This window comes from Anabrus simplex, chromosome 9, assembly GCF_040414725.1.
Source record: "Anabrus simplex isolate iqAnaSimp1 chromosome 9, ASM4041472v1, whole genome shotgun sequence".
NCBI classification, from domain to species: Eukaryota; Metazoa; Arthropoda; class Insecta; order Orthoptera; family Tettigoniidae; genus Anabrus; species Anabrus simplex.
The window spans coordinates 135,194,675-135,207,004 of record NC_090273.1 but is presented as its reverse complement, the minus strand read 5'-3'; the positions used below and the strand labels follow the sequence as shown (position 1 = coordinate 135,207,004).

General features: G+C 44.5%; 1 protein-coding gene across 2 annotated transcripts in view; it reads left to right on the top strand.

Annotated features, from left to right (window-relative positions):
- The window catches only part of LOC136881079 (protein phosphatase 1 regulatory subunit 14B), a 630,712-nt gene that overhangs the window by 563,324 nt on the left and 55,058 nt on the right, over positions 1 to 12,330 (top strand). For both annotated transcript variants that reach the window (XM_067153697.2, XM_067153698.2), the window contains exon 3: positions 9,426 to 9,512. In XM_067153697.2, coding sequence (XP_067009798.1) covers positions 9,426 to 9,512 — 87 coding nt within the window. The remainder of the gene's footprint in view (positions 1 to 9,425; positions 9,513 to 12,330) is intronic.

The window sequence follows — 12,330 nt, the reverse complement described above, 5'->3', positions numbered from 1 at the left end:
ATGATGGTACATGGAGAAAGAGGAGAAATGAAGATATATTCAGACAGTGAGAGATCAAACCAAAATCAAATCAGTCAATACTGCTCTGCATTTAGGGCAGTCGCCCAGGTGGCAGATTCCCAATCTGTTGTTTTCCTAGCCTTTCCTTAAATTATTTCAAAGAAATTGGAAATTTATTGAATATCTCCCTTGGTAAATTACTTCAGTCTCTAACTCCCCTCCCTATAAATGAATATTTGTCCCAATTTCTCCTCTTGAATTCCAACTTCATCTTCGTATTGTGGTCTTTCCTACTTTTGAAGACGCCACTCAAACTTATTCGTCTACTAATGTCATTCCACGCCATCTCTCCACTGACAGCTCGGAACATACCACTTAGTCGAGCAGCTCGTCTTCTTTCTCCCAAATCTTCCCACTCCAAACTTTGCAACATTTTTGTAACCCTACTCTTTTGTCGGAAATCACCCAGAACAAACCGAGCTCCTTTTCTTTCGATTTTTTTTTTCCAGTTCTTGAATCAAGTAATCCTGGTGAAGGTCCCATACACTGGAACCATACTCTAGTTGGGGTCTTACCAGAGACTTATATGCCCTCTCCTTTACATCCTTGCTAAAACTCCTAAACACCCTCATAACCATGTGCAGAGATCTGTACCCTTTCCAATCCCATTTATGTGATTATCCAAATGAAGACCTGGATGCTTACAATGTCCCCATAAGGAACTATCACCTCATCAACGCAGTAATCAAAACTGAGAGGACTTTTCCTATTTGTGAAACTCGCAACCTGACTTTTAACCCCGTTTATATTCATGCCATACGTAAGATGAGTCTGAAGATTTATGGGCACATCACGAGAATTGATTAACGAAGAAAATCTTTAACTTAAATCACCAAGATAAAAGCAACTACAAAATGGCTAGAAGAAACGAGAAAATACGTGGAGGAAGTTGGATCAATCCCAAAGACATGTGGAATAGAGATATGTTTCTTTTTATATATGTTTTATTTTATTTTACAATCTGCTGTACGTTGCACCGACACAATAGGTCTTATGGCGTGAAAATGGAGAAGTACGGAAATCCACCTTCAGGGCTGCCGACAGTGGGGTTCGAACCCACTATTTTCCGAATGCAAGCTGACAGCTACTTGACCCAAACCGCGTAGACACACGCTCGGTGCCATGTGGTCTAAACAGTTATATAGAGAGATGGGGGGTGTCAACGGCTGATGGAAACATACGTGTGCTATTCTGTTTATATGCGTATTTGTGTATGCGAAAAGGAGGGAACGTGGGTATGGAAGAGTGAAATGATGCACACTCATTTGAACAGCCCATGACCACCACTGACTGACTGCCAATATTCTGATGATGAAATGTTTTTCTAACATCCGGATTTGAACCGGCTAACCACAGTCTCAGTCCGTACTATTCATCATCATCATCATCTGTTTACCCTCCAGGTTCGGTTTTTCCCTCGGACTTAGCGAGGGCAGTGTCCTGGAGCTTCAGACTCTTGGTCGGGGGATACAACTGGGGAGTATGACCAGTACCTCGCCCAGGCGGCCTCACCTGCTATGCTGAACAGGAGCCTTGTGGAGGGATGGGAAGATTGGAAGGGATAGGCAAGGAAGAGGGAAGGAAGCGGCCGTGGCCTTAAGTTAGGTACCATCCCGGCATTCGCCTGGAGGAAAACCACTTACAGGATGGCTGAGGTGGGAATCGAACCCACCTCTACTCAGTTGACCTCCCGAGGCTGAGTGGACCCCGTTCCAGCCCTCGTACCACTTTTCAAATTTCGTGGCAGGGCCGGGAATCGAACCCGGGCGTCCGGGGGTGGCAGCTAATCACGCTAACCACTACACCACAGAGGCGGACGAGAAAGTCCTTGCCAAGCATAAATAAAGACCCAGTGTAGTGGTTAGCGTGATTAGCTGCCACCCCCGGAGGCCCGGGTTCGACCCGTACTATTGCTACTACTAAAACGTTTTAATTCCTCCCCTGAAGGGGGATTCGGGTCTCTTAGACGGTAACGCCATCTCTCAGGCCGGAAGATTTGCTACGCTGAAGGAGACACATAGAGGAGGTGAGGGGGTTGGTGGCCTTGGCCTATACTAGGAACTGTCCCTGCATTCGCCTTGGTGCAAGAGAATGGAAAATCACGGAAAACCATTCCCGGGACAGCCGACGGTTGGGGCCAGCCAGGAGGTCCAGCCCTGTCTCGTCTCCCGAATACAGAGGCGTAGAGCCACGGTACAGCCGTGTTGACCCATCCTCTCCTCGGTTGGCCGGTCAGAATGCAGAGCTGTTGGACCGCGTACCAGCCGTGGCCACTTGGGGGCCGAGACCCACTCTGCACCCACCGACCTCTCAGCTCGTAAAGACTTGATTCTTAACGATCAAAGGCAGTGCAAGATGCTTAAGAGAGTTTAAATGATGATGATGATGATGATGATGATGATGATGATGCCGGGCGAGTTGGCCGTGCAGTTAGGAGCGCGCAGCTGTGAGCTCGCATCCGGGAGATAGTGGGTTCGAACCCCACTGTCGGCAGCTCTGAATATGGTTTTCTGTGGTTTCCCATTTTCACACCAGTCAAATGCTGGGGCTGTACCTTAATTAAGGCCACGGCCGCTTCCTTCCCATTCCTAGGCCTTTCCTGTCCCATCGTCGCCATAAGACCTATCTGTGTCGGTGCGACGTAAAACAACTAGCAAAAAAGTTGGTGGTGACGATTTTTGTTTACAGAGCCTAATATCTAGGTCACCAGCTCAGAGTTTAATATACAGTATTTTCTGTGAATTCTTCGCCGATTGATGCTGCATCAGATCAGAGTGATGGTCCTCGTTATATCATTATTTTTTCCTAGCAGACAGTCATTCATGTTTTATGCATGTCCATCTCGCTGGGGTAGCCCAGCCTCTAATGAATAGTATTGTAATTCACCCCGGAAGCTGACGAGATGGCAGGTGCACAGGACATACGGCCGACTCCTGCGTTATTGAAGGGAACGTGGGATCGATTCACGACCAGCGACCTCTTTTTTTTTTTTTTTTTGCTTTACGTCGCACCGACACAGATATGTCTTACGGCGACGATGGGATAGGAAAGGCCTAGGAAGTGGAAGGAAGCGGCCGTGACCTTAAATAAGGTACAACCCCGGCATTTGCCTGGCGTGAAAATGGGAAACCACGGAAAACCATCTTCAGGGCTGCCGACATTGGGGCTCGAACCCTCTATCTCCCGATTACTGGATACTGGCCGCACTTAAGCGACTGCAGCTATCGAGTTCGGTACCAGCGACCTCTGACCCCATTAACTTAAGGGGGTGATTTCACACATGACTTGCCGTCGCTCTACTCCAAGGGTTCGCTTATTAGCTTCCTGCACGGCTGACCCGTCTTCGATTCCTAGCTAGGCAGTGAAGGGTTTTAATCCCACTGTTCCGTGAGGAACATTGGCTAAGTACTAACATCTGACTTCCGGGAAGCGTTCTAGTCGCCTCCCCACAGCGACCTCATAAGAATACCCGGATATTGCATTCAGGGACAAAGAAAAATTTATTAATACCTCCCCAGTATATGGATTTCTGATCTTTTAACGCGGACTTTCCAACACTCCTCATTCTTTCCCAGCTGCCTCGGGTTGGAGTGAAGACATACTTCTACTATTTTGTCTAAAAGTTACATCTTTAATTATTTTATTATATTTACATTTAGTTTACGACGTACCGACACAGATGGTGACGATGGGATAGGAAAGAGCTAGAAGTGGGAAGGAAGCGGTCATCGCCTTGATATGCCCAATTATTCTTCTTCTGGTCAAATTTCTCCAAATCGATCTCCTCTCACCAATTCGATTTTCTCTTCTTTCGTGATTCGATCTACCCATCTCACCTTCAGCATTCTTCTGTCTGGCATAGCAGGGGGAGAGGTGATACTCCCACGTGGCGGATAGGAGGGTCCTGACCGGTTTGCCAGCGGACTTTTTTTTTTTTTTTTTGCTAGGGGCTTTACGTCGCACCGACACAGATAGGTCTTATGGCGACGATGGGATAGGAAAGGCCTAGGAGTTGGAAGGAAGCGGCCGTGGCCTTAATTAAGGTACGCTACTTTTGATTTGTACCGCCAAATGACAAATAGCATGATTCTACTTTCCTAGCGATAAGTACCATTATGAGGGGCCGATGACCAGCATTTGCCTGGTGTGAAAATGGGAAACCACGGAAAACCATCTTCAGGGCTGCCGATAGTGGGATTCGAACCTACTATCTCCCGGATGCAAGCTCACAGCCACGCGCCTCTACGCGCACGGCCAACTCGCCCGGTGCCAGCGGACTTAAGGGAAATAAAATATCTCTCGCGGACCAAACACACTACCCCTGCGGGTGGGGAACGCACATGTAGAATACACCCGCGGTATTACCTGCCTGTCGTAAGAGGCCACTAAAAGGGGCGACCAAGGGATGATCAAGTTATAACCATGGGACTACTTGTAATTAGTACCATCACGCAGGGAACACCATGGGTCGCATTTACTTGCGCGTGGTACCACTATGTTAGGTACGCAATAGATTTGTGATTAGTAGCGACAGTGTGTGAATTAGGATGAGGGTCTTACAGTACCTGTGATTCGTACCCCTATATGAGCGACACCATGATTCTGCCTTGCCTATGCTTAGTTCTCACTATGTGAGGAATACCACGGGATAGTTCGGGCCCCTGTGGTTAGTCCACTTATATGAGCAATGCCATAGGTTTGCGTTACCTGTAACTAGCGCCGCAGTGTGCGAAACATCATAGGTCTGTGTTACATGAGCACATTACATTACCTGTGAATAGTACCATAATATGTGCAATACTGCGAGTTTAGGCTACTTTTGATTTGTACCGCCAAATGACAAATAGCATGATTCTACTTTCCTAGCGATAAGTACCATTATGAGGGGCCGATGACCTGGATTTTGAAACCGTTTCGACTACAAGCATAATCGATTCAGCGTCGTGCTATAGAAGCAGTCTCTTGGTCAGTAATACTATTGTTTTGTGCCAGCTTCTGTGCATGTGAGGAACTGTGGGTCGGATCCACTGATCGTTTTAAATTCATATCAATCCATCCATTCATTCTTCGTTCTCACGCTTTGAATTTTGGTCAGTGGAGGATTTTGGACTTTTAATTTGTCATAAGATTTCGTCTCATTTCGTACCATTAGGGGCCGATGACCTCGATGTTAGGCCCCTTTAAACAACAAGCATCATCATCATCAGCATTCTTCTGTAAAACCACATTTCAAAATTTTATATTCTCTTTCCTTCTGAGCTAGTTACCGTCCATGTTTCACTTCCATGCAATTCTACGCTCCAGACGTAAGTCATCAAAAATGTCTTTATAATTCCTATGTCATTGTTCGAACTGAGCACATTTCTTAAGAAAGGTCTTCCTTGTGTGTGCTAGTCTGCATTTTATGTTCTCTTTTTATGCCATCTAGAGTTATTCTACTTCCCAAGTAACATTCATGTACTTAAGGTCTTCATTTCCTAATCTAATATTCTCTGCATCACCTGACTCCATTCGACTGCATTCCATTATCTTTGGCAAATCTTAGAGTTTTGATTTCTTCTTCTTGGATTGTAATTTCCTTTACCGCTTTGTGTATGTAAACATTGAAAAGGAAATGAGACAAACTGCAGCCTTGCCTCACTATTTCAAATAATAAATTAGGCAGAATTTGAAAGAACGTTTGTAAAATGATTGTAACCACAACTTGAAACGTTAAGAACTGATTTGATTGGTTCAAAGAATTATATTGGTCGAGAAATGCTGCTTCTGTAGGACGTTGCAATAATAGGATCCCTTCTTCATGAATGGCACTGTTGGGATGCCGGCTGGAGGCGACGCGGCGGGCGGCAGCATCAGGTCATGCGGAGCGCTCCACCTGCTGGCCCCCACCAACATCGATCTCGTCACTATGGTAACCGCACTGTGAACGTGTGCTCTCTACACCTGCCTCTACCTCAACATTTTGAGCCAGTCCTGGGACAAATTTGATATCTGCGTACGAAATGGTCACATCCTTACTTTCTATGCTTCGAATACATTACTACTACTACTACTACTACTACTACTACTACTACTACTAATAATAATAATAATAATAATAATAATCCGACTCCTTGGCCGAATAGTCAGCATTGAGGCCTTCGGTTCAGGGCGTCGTGCGTTCGAATCCCGGACGGGTCGGAGATTTTAATCGCGTCTGATTAACTCTTATGGCTCGGAGACTAGTGGTTTGTGTTTGTCCCAACATTTTCCTCTTCATATTCAGACAACACACCACACTACCAACTACCATAGAAAAACGCAATAGTGGTTACATCCCTCCAGATAGGGTTGGCGTCAGGTAGGGCATCCCGCTGTAAAACAGGGCCAAATCCACATAAGCCACACAGTTCGCATCCACGACCCTATAGGTGTGAGGTAAATCGGTAGAAGAAAAATATTTATTTATTTATTTATTTATTTATTTATTTATTTATTTATTTATTTATTTATTTATTTCATCATCATCATCATCATCATCTGTTTACCCACCAGGTTCGGTTTTTCCCTCGGACTCAGCGAGGGATCCCACCTCTACCGCCTCAAGGGCACTGTCCTGGAGCTTCAGACTCTGGGTCGGGGGATACAACTGGGGAGAATGACCAGTACCTCGCCCAGGCGGCCTCACCTGCTATGCTAAACAGGGGCCTTGTGGAGGGATGGGAAGATTGGAAGGGATAGGGAAGGAAGCGGCCGTGGCCTTAAGTTAGGTACCATCCCGGCATTCGCCTGGAGGAGAAGTGGGAAACCACGGAAAACCACTTCCAGGATGGCTGAGGTGGGAATCGAACCCACCTCTACTCATTTGACCTCCCGAGGCTGAGTGGACCCCGTTCCAGCCCTCGTACCACTTTTCAAATTTCGTGGCAGAGCCGGGAATCGAACCCGGGCCTCCGGGGGTGGCAGCTAATCACGCTAACCACTACACCACAGAGGTGGACATTTATTTATTTATTTATTTATTTATTTATTTATTTATTTATTTATTTATTTATTTATTTATTTATTTATTTATTTATTTATTTATTTATTTATTTATTTATTTATTTATTTGCCAGTCGGCAAACTAGGGACCACAATAAGTTACATTATAAATTCTGGCTTTTATTCAATTTTCGATTGACCCAGCAGGTTTTCATTAGCTCGCTGTGTCGAGCACGGCTTTCATCCGACCACTTTGCACCAGCTGTCCTTTTCTCGTCTCGGCAAGTCCCTAAAGTTACAATACTTGTTCTGAAAACGTCTCGTTTGTGCGCGTCATCTGATCGTAGGCCTTGAGGTCTTTCTTGACTTTAACGTACCAGGGAATTGTTGATTTTGATTTTTAGCCGACATTGTTAAAACTGCGTTTTGTCCATCGAGAGTCGTCCATCCGCTGTTATTATTATTATTATTATTATTATTATTATTATTATTATTATTATTATTATTATTATTATTATTAATTCTTTCTTTCTTTCTTCGTTATGCCCATTCATAGAGCGCGTTTGAACTTGTTAGTTGGTTTGATGGTTTGTTCCTTCTTATCCTCCCAAAATCTCTTCATGAATGCACTGTGTTATTTTTATTATTATTATTATTAGTAGTAGTAGTAGTAGTAGTAGTAACTTCATATTGAGTGCGAAAGGACGAAGATAGCATAAATGCATTTTCTGTTACTAAGCGAGATGGCTCCGCGGTCTGAACCACATAGTTGTGAACTTGCATTCGAAAGATAGTGATTTCGGTCGGTAACCATGAAGATGATTTTCGGTGGTTTCTAAGTTTCACGCCAGGCGAATGCTGGGGCTGTACCTTAATTAAGGTTACGGCCGCTACCGACTCCTAGACCTTTCCTGTCCCATCGTCGCCATAAAACCAATCTGTGTCATTGCGACGTAAATTCAAAATGTAAAAAAAAGACTTTCACATCCTTTGTAAAACAGCGATTAGGCATCCCATTCATCACTGAAATGCACGGGACACTTGTGCGTAGAAAGTACGGGGCTGGAGGGCCACCTGGTACAGTAAAGTACTGTTGTTATTCCCACTATCGATTTCCAAATATCCATATCCGGTATCGTGGAACAATCCTCGAGCCTTGAAACCAGCAATCCAAAATAGCAAGCGCGAGCTTTGAAAGTGACACTGATTTTAAACCGCCAACACCGCCGGAAATTGGCGGCAGAAGCGTTGAATGTTACTAACAATTTATTGCCAAAAAATCAAGGGAAGTGTATGAAAATTCTTGTGCGTAGTTCGTGAACGGAAGGAAAATTAATTTCACCCCCTGTGTTTCAATGTGTCTTGCTTTGAAATTAAATTCTCCAAACCACAATCTTCCTTCGTGTATGCCATCTGTTGAACTAGTCTGAAACACTCATAGGTTTTAATGTGACTTGTTTTGAGGTTAAAATGTTGAAACCGTAGTCCGGCTCAGTGCCTGCCATATGTTGAACTAGTCGGGAACATTTGCGATCAATATGCCTGTCATCTGTCGCAGTATTCGAGAATAAACTCAATGGTCATTGTTTCATTGCCAATGAAGTAACAAGGTATGGTATATTGTAAAAACTCAAAACAGGCAGTCGGTTGTGGTACGCATTTTGCCTCTAATGGTAATTAATATGCTCGCATGAAAACTATGAAATTCGCGCCTTAATAAATGCCATTATAGGCTCGTTGCGTAATATACAGGGTGGTCGGGAACAACGTGATTCGGGTATTTGAACTCTAGAGGGTTGGCCATACTGATAAATAATTTGACAAAGTAATTTGGAATCTCGCGCCATAGTCATATTGTCACCTGCTGAAGTTAGCCAATCAGATCGCTTCGCGGGTGAATTCAAATGGGCTTTGCGAGGCGGTGTTGCAAAATCTGCACACGGCCTAAGAGCGGCACGAATCGAAGAAAAAACTTCGCCATGGGAGGTATTTGAATATGGGCCTCCAAGCTGACAGGATCGCACCATAATCTACCAAGTACGCCACGGTGACACCAGCAGAAACCCACTGATGCTGCTTGATGCTGATTTCTCGACATCGATATCTTAAGCCACATTCAGATTTTGCAACACTGCCGGGCAAAGACCATTTGAATTCGCCCGCGTAGTGATCTGATTGGCTAAATTCAGCACCTGATGAAATGACAACAGTGTGAGATATCAAATTATTTTTTCAAATTATTTATCAGTATGGCCAACCCTCTAACGCTCATATACCCGGTTTACGTAGATTCCGACCCCTCTGTATTGTTCATATGATTTTCAGTGCTTTCTAGATTCTATATGTCTCCCACTTTCACATTGTAACGACCATGTTACTAACAATTTTCTCTTCTGTTACAGGAGAACTCCAAGACGCGCGAGGTGGAAGTAGACATCGACGAGCTGCTGGATATGGACAGCGACGACCAGAGGCGACGGCATCTCCAGGTAATTTCACTATATTACAGTACTTTCGTTCAAACGGTCCCATTGACGACATCTAGCTTTTCCTGTCTTTGTAATGCTCGAGTTGGACCGGACTGATTGCAATGGAACTTGGTAGTATGATGAATTCAGACATCATCGGGTTAAACTTCTGTTCACCTTTCGCCGAGGATAGGTTAGAAATCAAACAGACGACGTCGCTAGTGATAAAGAAGGGTTGTCAACATCGGAAAATTAAGAGGAGAAACGACCATTGGTATGGATGTGTTAGGATGTGGTCTCGGGGCAAGAAAATCGGCCAGCGGGACTACAGTATGTGACAAAAATTTCAAAGTGACAAAAAGTAAGGTTATCCGGAGTACCAAAAGCAAAGTCATCTCCGTACAGGTCGTGAAGGCCCCTGGAGGTGTGGAAGGTAAAGGCTTTCACTATCCGTAACCTCGGCACTTGTTGGAGTACAGTGGTTAGCTCTACGCCGGGCCGCCTTTGCGCCCAGGAATTAACCTGGTACTCATTTTTGGTGTAGGATAAGTGAACCTCAGGGCCATGTGCACTTCAGGAAGTGAAAATTTCGCTTCTTAAATGTTTCGACTTGCTGACGGTGAATCGAACCCACGTCTTTCCGGTCGAACCGAGCACGCTTTTACCGCCTCGGTCAGGCAGCCCGTTTATCCGGAGCACCGCCATGACAAATTCGAACACCGAGCCCGATAGCTGCAGTCGCTTAAGTGCGGCCAGTATCCAATATTCGGGAGATAGTAGGTTCGAACCCCACTGTCGGCAGCCCTGAAGATGGTTTTCCGTGGTTTCCCATTTTCACACCAAGTAAATGCTGGGGCTGTACCTTAATTAAGGCCACGGCCGCTTCCTTCCCACTCCTAGCCCTTCCCTGTCCCATCGTCGCCATAAGACCTATCTGTGTCGGTGCGACGTAAAGCAACTAGCAAAAAAAAAATTCGAACTGCGCGATTTACTTATTTTTTGAGACAGTAAAGGAAATCAAAGAGGAATTTCGAAAGGGAATTATAATCCAAGCAGAGGAAATAAAAACTTGGAGATTTGCTGGTGATGTTACTTTATGTGAGTTTGCAGAAGATGTAGAGAAATTCCTGAATGGTATGGACACAGTCTTGGAGAAGGAGTACGAGATGAAAATAAATGAATCTAAAACGAAGTCGACTGATGCAGGAAATACTGGATTAGGAAATGAAGTCCTAAAGGAAGTAGATGAACATTGTTAATTGGGCAGTAAAACTATGGCAGAAGTAGGGGCGGCATAAAATGTATCGTAGCACAAGCAAGGAAAGCCTTTCTTGAGAAAGGAAATTTGCTCACTTCGAACACTGATATAGGGATTAGAAAGATATTTTTGATTACTTTCGTCTGGAGCGTGGCATTGTATGGAAATAAAACGTGTACGACTAGCTCATAAAGAAAGAGAATATAAGCTTTTGAAGTGTGGTGTTACAGAAGAATACTGAAGGTGCGATGGATAGATCGATTCACAAATGAAAAGATGCTGAATCGATTTGGTGAGAGGAGAACTACATATTTGGTGAAATGGTTAGTGTGACTAGCTGCCACGAAATTTGAAAAGTGGTACGAGGGCTGGAACGGGGTCCACTCAGCCTCGGGAGGTCAACTGAGTAGAGGTGGGTTCGAGTCCCACCTCAGCCATCTTGGAAGAGATATTCTGTGGTTTCCCACTTCTCCTCCAGACAAATGCCGGGATGGTACCTAACTTAAGGCCACGGCCGCTTCCTTCCCTCTTCCTTGTCTCTCCTTTTCAATCTTTCCACCCTCCACCAAGGCCCCTGTTCAGCATAGCTGGTGAGGCCGCTTGGGCGAGATACTGGTCATTCTCCCCAGTTGTATCCCCCGACCCAATGTTTCACGCTACAGGACACTGCCCTTGAGGCGGTAGAGGTGGGATCCCTCGCTGAGTCCGAGGGAAAAAACAACCTTGGAGGGTAAACAGATTAAGAAAGAAAATTAAGAAAGAAGAGACAAAATGATAGGACACATGTTAAGACACCAGGACTTGTTCATTTAGTTTTTGAGGGAAGTGTAGATGGGAAGAACGGTCGGCGTAGACCAGGGTATGAATATGGCAAGCAGATTAGAGTAGATGCAGTAGTTACGTAGAAATGAAAAAGTTAGCACAGGATAGGGTGCCGTGGATGGCTACATCAGACCGGTCCATGGACACTGATGACCCGTATAATAACAACAACAACAACAACAACCCCATGATGGTTGGAAGACAGTATCAGAAGAATAAGACTGTGTCGTGATACCACTTCCTAATGACCGAAGACTTCACTATTTAGCAGTAGTAACATGCGCATAAAAGATGCCTGGTGTTCTAAACCACCGCTATTCCTTGTCAACAAGTGAAGCTTCTTCACATTTCTTTAATAGCTTAACTTAGTATAATAGGGTATTTTAGAATGTCTTGAGGATTACTTTTACAACACTATAAATAAAATGCATCTCTTTAGAACAGTAGCTGAAAGAAGTCCGGAGTTCTGGTCCATTGTGTTGAAGGAAGACTGACAGCGACCACCTAGAAGAGAACTACTTCTTTGAAATAACGGTTTGTTCTCTCGACCACGCTCCTTTATCGAGTACTCAACCAAGTACAACTTATCCGACGCCGGGTAAGAAAGAAAGAAAGGAGAAAAAGAAAAGGAAGGAAGAAACATCTGGGTATGATGTGTTTTCTAGTTTCGCATCCAAAGACTATTAAGATTTCTAAACATTTAGGAACATAATTCATCATCATCATCACTTAAAAGGTTTTACCTCGTTGCTGCAGCCT